The 15113-nt window shown below is 38.9% G+C and overlaps 1 protein-coding gene across 2 annotated transcripts in view; it reads right to left on the bottom strand.

Moving 5' to 3' along the window:
- Positions 1 to 15113, bottom strand: part of tsnare1 (T-SNARE Domain Containing 1) — a 190938-nt gene that overhangs the window by 158476 nt on the left and 17349 nt on the right. The window contains exon 1 of one of the 2 annotated variants that reach the window (XM_037075979.1): positions 2990 to 3009. The exons of the other annotated variant lie outside the window; for it this stretch is intronic. Coding sequence (XP_036931874.1) covers positions 2990 to 2994 — 5 coding nt within the window. The 5' untranslated portion in view covers positions 2995 to 3009. Of the gene's footprint in view, positions 1 to 2989; positions 3010 to 15113 lie in introns of those variants that run through there. 2 annotated transcript variants of the gene reach the window in all.

The following is a 15113-nucleotide window of genomic DNA, read 5'->3' as shown; positions in this document are numbered from 1 at the left end:
AGCATAGAAGTTAACATCTTATGTTAAGATAATAGAAACTGCCAATCAGATGAAAGAAATGGTGACACTTAAAAACACATCAAACTTTTCAAACAGCAAAAAGAAACCTGCTCAGACAATTGAAAGGGCTGCAATTTAAGACCCCAATTACTTTTTGTTGGATATGTTCATAGACTCTAGAGTTTTCTAAAAGCACAGACAGATACCTCAATATGGGCTGTGATGAATTCACAACTATACAGTTAGAGATTGAGGGGAAATATAGTGCATGGACTTTGATTGACAGACATATTGTATAAGGGCTCATTAAAGGTCTTATTTGTAAGAAAAGTGGATTTGGGATGGTGGATGGCCTGACCTTCAGTCCCAAAGTGTCAGTATTTGATGAGTTGTGAATGAGACTCAGATGTCAGCTTTCTTACAAACTGGACCTTAATGTTAAAAATGATGATGAAAAAAAAAAAAGGTTAATGGACTACTGATGCTTTTCAGATCAGTTAGGAAACACCCACCCCACCAGACTTAGAGCAGGTTATTTTTGCAGGCTGTGAGATTGTAACTGGAATGTTGTAGTACAAACCTGTGTTGTAGAATGACAATTAAATGAACATTAATCATCATTACCAAGTGTTGGATGCTAACTGCTCTGTGAGACGCTCAGCTACAACTGTCACATGGTATGCCAATGTTAAGTAGATATAATGTGTATAATATTAACCACCTTAGTTTAGCATTTTGGCTTGCTAGCAGTTGTTGAATATTATACAGCACACAGAACAGAATGTCATTAGTTTAGCTAGTCATTTGGTGATAAACCAAAATAATGAAAATAAAGAATGGCTGTAGTTCAAAAGTCAGATGAAGAGTGTGTGAGTTTTTTTTTTCTCTGGGAGTATAAATGGACCAGACATTAAGACATCAAATAGGTGATTGCAGTTTTGCTCAGCGGGTAGCGTGGCTGTCCCATATACAGAGGCTTTGTCCTCACTGCAGCAGCCCCAGGTTTGAGTCCCAACCTGGGTACCTTTACTGCATGTCACCCCCCTCTCTCTCACCCTGTTTCATGTCATCCTGAGCTGTTCTATGAATAAAGCCATATAAAGGCCAAAAGTTGCTCAAATATTTCAGTCTCTGATATTGCCAGTGTGACCGTCGGTCACACTGGCAATGCCATCAAAGAAAAGCTTTTCAGTTAGTGTCATTAGAATGTCAGTCATTTTACTTATCCAGTAAAATTAATTGACACAATTTTCTTTACACAGACAATGAATCCTTGTGATTTTGGCAATCTTCTTTCTTTTCTTGTGGAGCCAGTATCAGGTTCACAATTGTGGCTCAGAAATGTCTTGATGGATTTCTATGAAATTTGGTTTGGACATTCATGCCAAATGAATTTAAATAATCAGTAAATATATCTTTGGCTGCTGTTTATCCTCCCTGCCTCCCTGACAACTGCTATTGCTAACTTAGTTGATTCATCAGAGGACACTTAGGCCATTTACCATATTTATTGACTTACTAACATCTATGATTTCAGACTTATCTTATGAGAAAAGGTGACCAATGAACATTCATTGATAGGTTGCCAACATTTAAAGCTAAGTATACAGATAAACGCAAAATAATTGATTAAGAACTTTTCACAAAGGATGCCTCAGAATTTGGTGCCAAGTTGTTTTGGTTAGACCTTGTTTCATCTACCCCTACTCTAAGATTTTGAATTTGTTAATCAATACATACTAGGTCACTCGTGGTTGACCTTAACACTTGTAACATTCTTACTTAAGGATAAAGTGAGTCACTGTTGCGTTGTACAGAGAGCAGTCACAGAATCTTTTTCTTTGAAAATGTGGCCATTAAATTTTGCCTCACCGCAGGGCAATTAGTGAATACTTTCTCAAACTAGATGCATTAAATATGCTGATACCCCTGCCAACAGCCCAACAGTCACCTTTAATTCAATCATTTCAAAACTTGGTAGCTCTGTAGCAACTAAAATAACTGCTTAACCATAATTCAAGCTAGGATATGCGCCTTATTTTACCCACTCATAGTGTCTAGGCACCTAAATATTACTGATTTTTTTTTTTTTTTCATCAAAATACATGCATTTATAATGGCTCTACTCTGGGCAGTGAATCATCCACCATTCAAGTTTCCTGGAAATCTTTTATCCCTTTTTTTCTTGTCTTTTTTTGGTGGGTTTGAAATCCTGCAGACAATCTAACCAACAAACAAACAAGCAGAAATATGTGAAAACATTATCTTCTTTGCCAAGGCAACAATGTTGAGAACATTGGTGCCCTCTGGTAAATCCATCTTTAAAGTAATTCACCACAAGTTGTTATTTCAAATCATTTAGCTTCAGATTTTGTTCTGAGCGTTTGCTGTGTGGTACTGATGTTCCTTGATTTCTTGATGCCAATCAATTGCCTTTTTTGTAAGTATGCATTACCGCCTCCTATGACTTATTGTGCTTTTTGATTTCTAAGTCTAAAATTTGGTGAAGTTTAATCCAAAAATAGCATCTGCTACATGTAATGACACTATTAACCTCCAGCTGTGTCCTGAAATATTCTTATTGTAGCTTTCTGTGACTTTCTCCCAAAGCCCCATAACCAAAGATAATTGGCCACATGCCTGCTTGTAATCTTAGATTTAAGTGAAAGGATGTTTTTCGGATACTCTGGAGAGTTATAGCAGGTTTGATTGCAAGCTTTTTAATGTGCATACTCAGAGATACAGTGTGCAGCCACATGGTAGATTTATATGACAGGATCAAAGGGAGGGATGAAAATCAAAAGGCAGCGAGGCTCAGCCCTCGACAGTAGCCTCTTCCGAAAAGAAAAGAAAGATGATCTCAAAACCACTGTGTCTTTCTCTCCAGTGGGAAAGTGGCTCTGCTTCATCCCCTTTCTTTATTGTCACCCCTTCAGCTGACACAGCCAAACTTGAGGATTGCTCATGTGTGTTTACTAAAGCCTCCTACCCCATCCCCAGTCTGATCTGAGGCCATTCCATCAGCACTGCCTCCCTTTGAAAACAACCTTCAGCCTGGGGAGGAAGAGAGAGAGAGAGAAAAAAAAACACCTCTGGGCAGTGAAATTGGCTTGTCACACAAAAAGGAGTCATTATTGAGATAAATCACCCCATTTTATTCCATAACTTAACTCTGCCTCAGCTTACTTTCCTGTGGCACCTGCCATCCAGGCTGAGCTATAACATGTACTCTCCAGAATGAGGCCCTGACTGCCAGGAGGATTCATTACTGCCCCTGGTTGGTTTAGTTTGACACTGTGATCTACATGAAAAAATTTCATCGAACGGGTAAGGCCCAAAGTTAACACTGACTGTGTCAAACAAGACAGTAAAATACGGTGCAGGAGTTACTGTCTGAATATTGTGTCAGCAATGCCTTCCTAAGATGCCCATTTTTTCTATGCACAAAAGTCAGAAATATGCATATGTATGATTTTCAAATTTGTAAAACCCTGTTTCTGCATGCTTCCCTCAGACTGAAATATTTTAATGGATGAAATGAATGGAATAAGTTGGATTGGGTTAGGGTTAATAAGCTGTTTCTTCATTTGCTTCTTTTTAATATGTGCAGGTGTTTTCTCGAGTCACCATGTGTTGAGCTTTATGCGTCACTATATGATTCGCTTCTGGAGGCAAAGTTCCAAACCATCTAGTTGCAATCAAGAAAAGGCCTGTACAAACTTGAGTAACTCAGCACCACTATGAACACATTTGGTGGTACAAATATGTAAACCAGAATGAAATGTGTCCCTTTACTGTTTCAGCTCTATATTCTGGAATGTCTTTCCATATTGGAAGAGCATGCCCATTTACATCCAATGCTAATTTTCAGCACAAGTACAGATAGCATTTTGTCCCTAATGTGGTAACAGAATGTAAGAGTGTGAAGGTCAGGGTGGTGGACGGGTGGAGTGTGGTATCATGTCCCTTGATAAAATATCACCACAATTCTTCCCTTACATAAAACAACTGGTTTAGCTGCCTGTTTAGCAAACGATTATAGCAAAGAAAAAATGGCAAAATACATAATATCAACAATATCAACTTTCCTGACTTGCAATAGTGTTGTTTTTCCAGTCACTAACCAAGAGTTTCATGCTTAGTCACCACACGTAACTATGACCATTTACTGTGTACCTTTAAAATATCAACCACAGTTATGATCATTATCAAATATTGGAATGGTACTTAACAACTATTCAGTTTGGTGAGATTTAGGATTTACTTTTGTTAAACGTATACGCTATCTAAGTAAGTTGTTTTGCAATATGTTTGAGACATCACTTACATTAGTATATATAAGTTAAGAGAATCATGGTTGACTTCTGGTTTCACACTTTTGACAAGAAAAGTGGACTCCTGAATTAAAGTTCCGTGCTTGTTTTACCCAACCGTCCCCAGCCTACATATATACTGCTTCCCCTAACTTCCTCCTTTCCAGCTATAGTATTTATTACAGCTGCTACATGTCACCACCTAATAACAGATGGAATATGGGTCATAAAATTAGCTGCCTTAATTTAGGACTATAATTGTCATAGACATGACCAAGCATATCAGTTTCATTCCTATTCAGCCTCATGCTAAGGAACTGATCATTTACAGCATCATTAACACGATTAGATTTGGCAGAAAAAGTCTATGTTTTAAGGGAAGACAGCAATTCAACTAGAAGAACCAATTTGCTTACTTAATAAACTTACTGTAGATCTATAAATAAAATCTATAAACATTGGTCACTCTCCAGCAGCTGTTAAAAATATGCGTAGCATGCCATTTTGTATCTGTTTTAGTAACATTTTGCAGACAGTGGAAAACTGTTGACCTAAACTATGAATTGAAAATTGTATAATGACAAAAAGCATAGTCAGATACAGAATTGAAATACATATTGGTTCATAAAATGTGATCAGGATATCATAAGCAGTGTTGGGCTACTTCTTCCAAAAAGTAACTGAGTTAGTAAGTGAATTACTCCACTATAAAAGTAAGTAGTTACCAGGTAGAGTAACTATTGCACTACTTTTTTTTTTTTTTCTTGTTTTAAGTTTAAATGTATCTAATAATTTTGATTTTTTTTAAAGTGGGTTTCAGAAGCCAGTTGCAGTTGCAGAGTAGAACCGGCACCTGCTCTCCCTGGTATTTTGCCAGTGAGGGCTCTGAAGGAGTCTGAGTCAACTGTTGATCACTGGAACATGTTCTCAACAACATACCTGCCTATCATTGCATTCAGTTCAGTCTGCGTCACAAGCTTTTGTGAAGCTGGAAAAATCCAGCTGTAGCTGCTTGGACAGCTCTGTGTCCTTCTTTGTTTGCGGATCTCACGTTAGCCACATCTGGCCTGCTGTCATCACCAACAGTGTCAACAACGGTGTTTTTGGCCGCTAGTGTTGTAGAAGCATGTGCCACTGAGAGATGCTTCATTAGATTAGACTTGGTTATAATGGACGTGGACAAACACTTCGCTCTGGGATATAACATACATAATGTACACGTGTGTGTGAGGCTGCTGAGTGGGTGTGTGGTTTGTGTGTAAAGTGAACACTGCCTCTGATTGGCTTAAGAACTCTTGCTCTAATTCAGCCAATAATCATCACTTATGCAGTTGTCTAGCCCCTCCCTCCTCCCTCACTAAAGAAAAAGAAAACAGCTTGGCAGCTCCTGTGGCTCAGAACTGAGTCGGATGACAAAAGCTTCAGTGAGTAGCTTCAGTTTATAATGTGCCACATTTAATTGCTGGTAACAGTAACAGCGTTGTAACAATGGAAATAGTAATGAGTTAGAATGAGTTAGAATACCCGTTACCCGTTACCTTAAAAAAAAAAAAAAAATGTTGTTAGTAACGCTGTTTTTTTTAACGCCGTTATTCCCATCACTGATCATAAGTAAAAGTCTGATAGTACCTGCAACTCAGTGCATAAACTCATACATTGAGACCCTCCCACCCTCTCCACACATTCTTTGAACTGCTCCCATCAGGTTCGTAGTCAAAAAGACCAAACTAACCAACTATGCAACAGTTTCCTTCCACAAGCTGTTAGATTGTTGAACTGCTGATCTGGAGCGTGCACACTACTGCACTTCATGAGCCCTTAATCATAGTCATAGTTTTAGTTTTAGTCTAAATTATTATATTTATATATGTGTGTTTATTGTGTTTGTGTTATGGGATCCCGGAGAAACGAAGTCTCACTCTGTTGCACTACTTTTGTTGGTACAGCTAAATGACAATAAAGCTTTGATTGATTGACTGATTGACTGATTGATAAATGACTGTGAGTGATATTAAAGGGTCAACATATGATTTGTAACACAACATATGACACAATATATGATTTGTAAAACATAAAAAATAAATAAAAAATATAAGCATACATGGATCTTGTGGATCTTTATATCACAATCTGAACATGATTAAATCCAGGTTGAGAAATAATAGGAATGAGTAAAGCATGTGAAGCTCAGTGGGTGGAGCAGGTGTCCCATGTACAGAGGTTGTGTCCTCGCTGAAGCGAAAGACAAAACACTGGCTACCTCTGAGTGAGTGAACACACCACAGTGTCTTCATTTTTTAACATATAAAGGAAATGTGCAGCATGATGGTTCTACATTTTGTCATGTGAGTTCACGTCTCTTCTCACGTCATTGCTGTTGTTAACAAATATGCAACCAATGTTGTGTCAGTACTTAATGTCTCTGAGATGCCAGAGCCCAACAGTATGTTTCCTGGTGATTACAAATAATGACACCGCTGCTGCTACAGAGCAAACTAGCTAATGGTAACATATAGCAATACTGCCAAGCAGTTAGCAGCCTGGCACCATCTTTATCTTCCTCACCCTGCAGAGCACTTCACACAAACAAGATCTTGTGATCTATGGCAGCCCCTTTTCTTCGTCAATAGCATGTGTGGATTGGCGGGGATTAAGCAAACGGTTAGAGGGCAGGTTTTGATGGAACACAAAGCATGTGTTATCTGTGTTTGTTCTCTGTCACAGCTTTGGTCTTCGGAAGGGAAACACAAGCAGCAGTGTGGCTCAATACATGGCACTGTGTAAGGAGAGAAGAACATACTGCTCTGCATACATTAGCTCACAGTTGATGGTAGCATCTGCGTCCATTTGTTACTGATGTTATATTGATTGCATATAAATGTAATTAATGTTTGGATATTATTGTACCATCATCACCACCACAATAATACACCCATAAACAAGTATGACCATTTTGTCATATATTCTGACAGCCTGTATCGCTGATGTCAACTTGGCAGCAACTTCCAGTGTGTGGGCAGAATGAAACACTGAAGTGTCTGCTGTTTAGATGTCTAGACATGATGAAGACACAATCGTACAGCGCTCTTTCAGTTAAGGGACTGGAAGGGGGTGCTCGCTTATTGGTTGAGGAGGCAAGGGTCTTCATGCTGGTTCCTATCACATCAAACTCTCTCTGCTCACTAATTGGAACAACCTCTTTAATTGGGTTTGGAAAACGTGGTGCCAGCCGCTCTGTCTGGGAGCTGATAAGCTCAAAGAGACACCTTCAGCAGACAAGATGACACTAAGTGAGAGGGCCTTGGCTTTGGGCTGACTGAGACATGTCAGCTACTTTAAAGAACCAAAGCAGATTTGACTGACAGGAAAATGTCACTCTTCCAACACATTCCTGCTACAGCTGGTCAATAACACAAGTTTGAAAAAAAAGGACAGCAGGATTATCGATACAGCAGTTTCACTTTTGCTTGAGTTGAAGTTTTTTGCTGGAGTTTAAACAGTTTTTCACACAAAAACCTGTATTGTGGCAAGATTGATTTCTTTGTTTGTGTGACAGTGGATCAATTCTGGGCCCATTTATCTGCAGTTTCAAGTTGGACAGGCCAAGACTCATTCTCACTTATTTTAAAAGTGTTATTTGTATGAAATGGCCTGAATTTCCAAAACTGTAGGGGGCAGCTGAACACTTACTCCTGCTTCTAGCTCCTTGCTGTAGCCATCTTTGGCTGCTTTTAGGAAGTAGCCTGGCTCAGTCAGCCATGGAGCTGAGTGACCCTATTAACTGATTGAAGTCTGCTAGCAGTTGTATTTTTTTTTTTTTTTGTTCAGAAAGGAAAATGTAACTTTTCTTAAGATATTGGGAGTTTATTTTGTTAACTTAATGAACAGATATTAGACTATCTGACTGTCACCCTATGCAGTAAAAAGTGGTATTAGGAGACAGCACAGGTCAGAGCTATCTGGTGAGCATGCCAACACTTCACGAAAGACATCTTTTACAGAACATAACGCTGTTGTTTGATCACACACTATTGATAATGTGAGTTCATTTTTGTATGTTTTAACTAATACTCTGTCAGTCTCATACAGATGACAAGACAACCCTTCTTGAATTTGGACCGTCCAAATATGAAATATACTAAATTGAAAAATATCAGCGCAGTGCTGAAGTGCTTTCAGTCCAGTTCTGCACTAATGTAGTTTTCATATTGGCTGGGTACTCAGCTTGTTGCCATTAGCTAATTAGCTCAGTTAGTCGTGGAGCTAATGACCTTATTAGCTGACTTGATTTTGGCCCAACAACAACAACTTTGGATCTTTTGGGGGGTCACTGCAGATGCAGACAACTGTAGGAAGCAGTGAAATCAATAGAGATGTGTTTGAATGACTTACAGATGTCTAGCAAAATCAGTTCTAACCCACCTCTGCCTTCCTCTTCTGATAAAACTGTGATTTTATGGCTGCAATAACAGACAAACAGAAGAACAGACAACAACAAAAGAGAACAATGCCCCACCACTGCCCGCGACTAAGAGGAGAAATAATAAGTTTGACGACGAAAAGCAGTGTAAAAACAAAATAATTGGACAGAGCCAGAGAGACAACATGGATAAATATCGGAGCATTATTTCAGAGGTGGAGGGAGCTGCGAGATTTGTAAGGACTTAAGAGCGATGCAGAGTTAGTTGCTTTTCTTGCTGGACAAGTAAGGACCCCTGCTTGATATGTTTCACTCTATGTTTTAACCAAAAGGCTATGGTGGTGGTGGTTACAGTAATACTCACAATAGCGCATATCCCCATAAAATGTTGTAGTCATGCTACGTAGCTTGTTGTTAAATCTAGCTTGTTAGCTTGTATGCTAACTCTGGAGTTTGGCTTTGTCTTTATGGCTACTGGTTAACAAAAGTCTCTTTCAAGTGACAAGGCAGTTATAAGGTTACTTTGTATTCAGTAAGTGGTCAAATTGGTTTAGAGAAATAACGTTACTCATGCTTCAGAAAGGCAGCATGATGTTGCACCAGTTAAGATTAGCTGGTAACTCCATCTACCGTGATGTGAGGAATATTTTTTTATAAATCGGGTTACTACAATGATCGCCATGAGGCACTCGTCCTTGTAATTTAGTTGTATTGATCAGAAATAGAACAATCAGGGTTTATGTTGTTGTTGTTATTTTGAATGTGACATCTTGGTTATCTAGCGTCCTCTGTTACTGTAGTTACAAGCCTGCTCGTGCACAGCAGGCTCCTCTGTAGGGAGGGCCTTTGAAGGCAGGACTGCAGGCAGCAGAGAGGAAGAAGGAGGGACCTGGGAGCTGTAGCATTCAAATTTTCAACAAGTCCACTTTTTTGTCATAACTCCAGACTGCATCTTTAACTTACAGTGAAAGGGATATTCCAGCGTAAATTTAATCCATGGTCTATCGCACCATGTTTGATGCCTCAAACTATGTGCTGTGACCCTATTTGTACTCATGCTGAAGTTTGGTGCTGTTCTGACCATTATTTGTGGCCTTTTGATTGTGGTTTCTTGGTGGAGGCATAGACTGCAGTGTATTGTTATCTTGCGGTCTTTTCTGAGGTTGCTAAAACTACATAAGCTAGCGGTCTGCAAACTTGATCTCTCGAAAGCGAGTCTTACTTGGTGTCACGGTGTGTTAGACCATGGATTAAACTCACACCGGAATATCCCTTTAAGTGGGCCTGACTCAATTTAAAAATTGGTTTCCAGCAGGTTCCTGTTCTGCAGAACATATTGCAACCCACAGATGATATCAATCATTGTAGATTTAAAAAATGGACTCTGAACTGAACTTAGTGTCCCAGAATTCACCACTCTTCACACCTTGGTGCAAAATTTAGCTTTGAGCTACTACTGGTCAGGGTGACAGACCCCCCTCTGATCAGATAGTGAAAACTCCAGCATCTTCCTTGTTTTTCCTTTCTCACTCGACACCCTCTACTCCTTTGGCTTCTTATCCTCAAGGGCTCCTCTCCATCTCCCCCCACAGGGCTGCCTGCCCTCAAGATCTCTTGTACTGGGCCTAACAGCTGCTGAGAGCTCCAAGCTGCATTAGCAGCAGGCCCAGAGAACTTCTCCTCACTGCCAGCTAACTTCAAAATCTGAGGAACACCAAGCAAGTTAGCACCAAGCTGCTATCCTTGCAAAGGAAAGGAGCAAATCATTTCCTCCTCTGCCAACCTTCATCAGTCCTTCCACAGCAAGAACAGCATTCAACACTGGAATCCCAACCTTCTCCTGAAACCACCAGCACCTTCTCCCCAAAGACTGGTAACGCTTAGATGGCATAGTATGGCTAAGCACAGGGCTTTAAACTCTGACTGATGTAATGCATTTGTGTTCAAATTGCATGTCTGTTCACTGTTTTGTGTTATTTTGCTCTCAGGTCAGGATACTGGTAGTTTGCTTTCCTAGACGGCTAATTTGACGTTAGCTGAATGATGCTTCACACAGACTCAGGGTCTGTGCATGCAACTAACCATCTTCTATAACCTGGCATCACACACACACACACACACACACACACACACACACACAAACACAAACGTTCCTTGAGCCTGGAGCATATCACACCCACATGTGATATCAGTGACCACCATTGTTTCTTTGTTCTGCCAGACACACACACACAGATTAGATTGTGTGTTTTCAGCTTGTGTTTATTCTGTTGAATAAAGACGTTTGCAACTTCTTGCTGTCTATTCAATATTGTATAATGCCCATCCATACGGAAACACTCCTTAGTGTAAATGCACGTTTTGCATCGTTTTGGCTGATCGTCCACATGGATCATGTAAATGCAGTGTCTGAAAATGCACTTTTTTGAAACTGGGTCTCAGGGTGGGAAAATCCAAAAGCACAGCCCTCACGTTTTTGTGTGGACAGTGAATCCACATACTTTCCATTTCGATGACGCCATCACCCCACCCCTTGACCTCTAGCCTTCGACCTCTGAACTCCGCAACGTCTCATAACAACGACAACAACAATGGCGGACTACTGCTTGTGTTCGTGTTTCTTGCAACTTACTCGCCTTGTAGTCGAGTATGAGTCACAGCAGCAGTTCAAATTTATTATTGGTCCACACAAACGATTCTGGTTTCCTTGCAGTGGACATTTTTTGTCTTCTTCGTGTTGTGTTTGGTTTCTCCTTCTACTGTCTGTTTGTCTGTGCACAAGCTTTATGCGCATGCTCTGTCTCTTCTTCTCCGTTTTTGGTTAATTTCAAGCGCCACCTATAGGCCTGGAATATGAACTACAGTATTTTGAGTCGTTTTCAGTTGATATTCAGTCGCAAATGTTCTTGAAATGACGCAGAGGAAGACAGAGGAAAAAGATCATTTTGGTAAGTGTGGACAAGGCCAAAGAATGTTGAATGAATGTTGCCAGCCTCTACACTGTCACGAACACTGTCAAAAATTGTTCAACCATTACTAGCTGTTATGGTAAATTTGGTTGTAGTTATTTAGTTAATTGTTCATCAGTTATAAACAGTTTAATTTGTTTTAATGAAAACGATTTAGTAAATTTGCTATGTTTTCCCCTCTTCAAGGGTGGTGCCCTGAGGTGATCTAATGTAAATCGGATCATAATATTTATTATAATTAATAATTATCCCCGATTAATTGTTATTGATAGTTAAATTTAACCTAAAACACCATTTTAATGTTACATAAGCACTACTTAATTGTGCCTTGTGTAACGCAAGGCCTAACACACATAACCACAGTCATGTCACATCAAGACATAAACACACTTACAGGACATTAGCATGGGCTCGACAGAAACAGACTTAATAAAAACAAACAAATAATACAAATAGTGAAAACAATACTTAAACAATACATGAACAATCAATGAGTGCAAGTATAAGTGTTGAGAAGGTGTAGTTTGCATGTCTTTTGAAATATGTGGTAGATGGTAAAGTTCTGATGTGATAAGGAAAGTCATTCCAAATTTTGGTGCATGTATAAAAGAAGGATTTTTGACCACAGGTGTTTTTGTATGGAGGGACTGGGATGAGTGCCTGTGAGACTGACCTAGTGAGGCACACTTGTCTCATATTATGTTTCGGGGGAAGTGCAGCAAATGTTGGTGACGTGCTGTTTTGAAACTGAAAATAATATGTAATTGCATGGCTCTGTATGAAATTCTGAGAAGTCAAGGCTTTGTAGCGTGTGAGTGCAGTGCAATGGTGAGACTACTTCAGGAGGTTACTGTGGATCTTAAGAGCTCAATAGTGGTAAGTGACCAGGTTGGAAGACAGTAGGAAATTGTTGAACACAACTGCATGTAGGTATGTTTCAGAATCAGAGTAGGAGAGATATGGTCTAATCTTATCATACACAGAGTTTCTGACTCAGCTTACTTTTTAGTTTAGAAATGTATTCACAGTATGTAAGATGTGAATCAAGTAGTACACCAAGATATAGGTCTTTGTGATGACAAGATCTTGGCTTGCAAAGGAGACAGGATCAGTGACGGAAATACATTTTCTGGGAGAGTTAAAGTACATGCATTCAGTTTTCTCTACATTGATGGTCAAATGGTTCTTTTTGAACCAGTCATGTGAGAACTAAAGATCGGACAATAATTTGGGATTTGGGTCAGAGAGAAAAATCATAGTATCATCAGTATACAGTAAGCATTTTGAATATTTGCACAATTTAGGGAAATCATTGCTGTATAAAAGAAAAAGTAAGGGTCCAAGAATGTTGCCCTGTGGAACACCCATATCACAGACTAAACATCGGGATGTTGCATAATCAATTTTGACAGCTTGTGACGTGTTTCTCAGATATGAAGAAAGCATTTCAACCACAGATGAAAACAGTTTAAATGAGGTTTGTTAAGCAGAATTTTATGGTTCACTGTGTCAAAAACTTTACAAAAATCAATAAAAATAGCTCCAGTGATGTTACCTTTGTTAAGAAAGTCATATATTTGTTCAGTGAAAAGTAGTAATGTCGATATGGTTGGTCGTTTTGCACAAAAACCATGTTGGCAGTCACTGAGTCAGTTAATAATAATAACTTAGCTAGTTACATGAGGCTTTTTCAAGCAACTTAACTTGCTTGACATAACTGGGAGTATTGCTGTATGTCTGTGGTTTGAGACAAGAGTAGGACCATCAGATTGAAAAATTATTGTTATTTGTGCTGTTTTCCAGTTAGATGGGAAGTCAGAAAACCTGACACAGAGATTGATTAAATGCTGAAATAGGGGTACTAGGCATCCAGCATGGGTCTTTTAAAAGAAAGTGTTTAGACCATAAATATCACAGCCATGAGATATTTTTAATGAATGCAGTATTTGTCTCATTCTGAGAGATCTCAGAAAATGAGAACTGATCAGATGTTAGAGAAAGAACAGGTGAGAAAAGGGATGGATTGGAAAAATTGGTTGCCAATTCTTTGACAGATGATACAAAATAGTCATTGAAAGCGCTTGCAATCTTCTCTGAGTCTGAGATAAAAGTACCCTATAGGGACATCTGCATGTTGAGATTATTTTTCTTTTCATTTTCGCCAGTGATGACCTTAAGAGTCTGCCATAATGCCTTTGGGTTGGTAGCAGATTGGGTAATTTGCTGTTTGAAATAGACAGCCTTAGTCTTACACAGTTCAGCAGTACATTTATTTCTAATTTGTATTAAATTATTTTTGCTCTCAGGTGTTCAACTTGGCCTATACATTTTAAAGACAGTGGCCTTCTGTTTTAGGAGTTGAAATAATTCAGATTTCATGGTAATGCATGGTAATTTACTCTGCCTAGGACAAACCTTGCTGACAGTTGTATATCAATTTTGTATTGTCTGAAATTTTGTGTGGAATTGTGTTAGGATTTGTTCAGGATTTTCCAGTGACAGCTCATTTTTCTACTCAATAGTACTAAATTCAGTATTCAGTTGAGCTAGTTTTGAAATTGGTATTTTTGATACAGAGTGGGGGCCGTGGGTTTTTGTGGATTTTAAGATTTTCCTTAATGCATAGATAAGAGAATTATCTGAAACAGCTGCATCAATTACACCAGACATTGCATATTTTGAGGGCTGATTTGTTAGAATAAGATCCAGAAGTGAGCTGAGTGTTTTGCTAATTCTTGTTGAATATTTGATTAGTGGATAAAGTTTCATTGCCATGGCTTTCAAAGATTTTGTTGAGCCATCACTCCAGTCAAGGTTGATATCACCCAAAATTACAAGCCCCTTTGACATAACAGATCTATCTATCTATGTATCTATCTATCTCTCTATCTATAACCAGCCTGCTTCAGACACTAAGGTTGAATGCAGCCATTAACTTGTTTTAAATGTCAGCTGCAGCTTTGCTTTGCAACTCCACAGGTAAGCATCTTAAAACATTTAAAGATGTTTCCAGAGAACAAAGATGAATCTGATGTCCACTTTTACTACCAAGCTCAGATTTTGTGGATATATGCATCACCTGTACTTCAGCCTGCTGACTGCCAAATGAAACCAGAACACAAGACATTTTCCCAAGCTACCTTCACCCACTGTGACATCACAAAGACAGTATTGTCACAATGAAAATCAAATATCTGTAACTGCAGATGGTTGTCATACAATCTGATCAATGGAGTTTTCCTAAAATATAACTTGTCTAGGATGGAAATCAACAAAATGTAACCTTTCTTAGTGCAGTTTGAAATTTAGTCATCAGTGTTTAATGTTTAATGTTTGGTTATCCAACCAAAGATAAAACAGGATGCAAGTGTAATGTTACAAAACTGATTCATTTGAACAGTTTTTTTGTTT

This window comes from Acanthopagrus latus, chromosome 17 (genome assembly GCF_904848185.1).
Source record: "Acanthopagrus latus isolate v.2019 chromosome 17, fAcaLat1.1, whole genome shotgun sequence".
NCBI classification, from domain to species: Eukaryota; Metazoa; Chordata; class Actinopteri; order Spariformes; family Sparidae; genus Acanthopagrus; species Acanthopagrus latus.
This window is presented reverse-complemented; position numbering and strand designations above follow the sequence as displayed.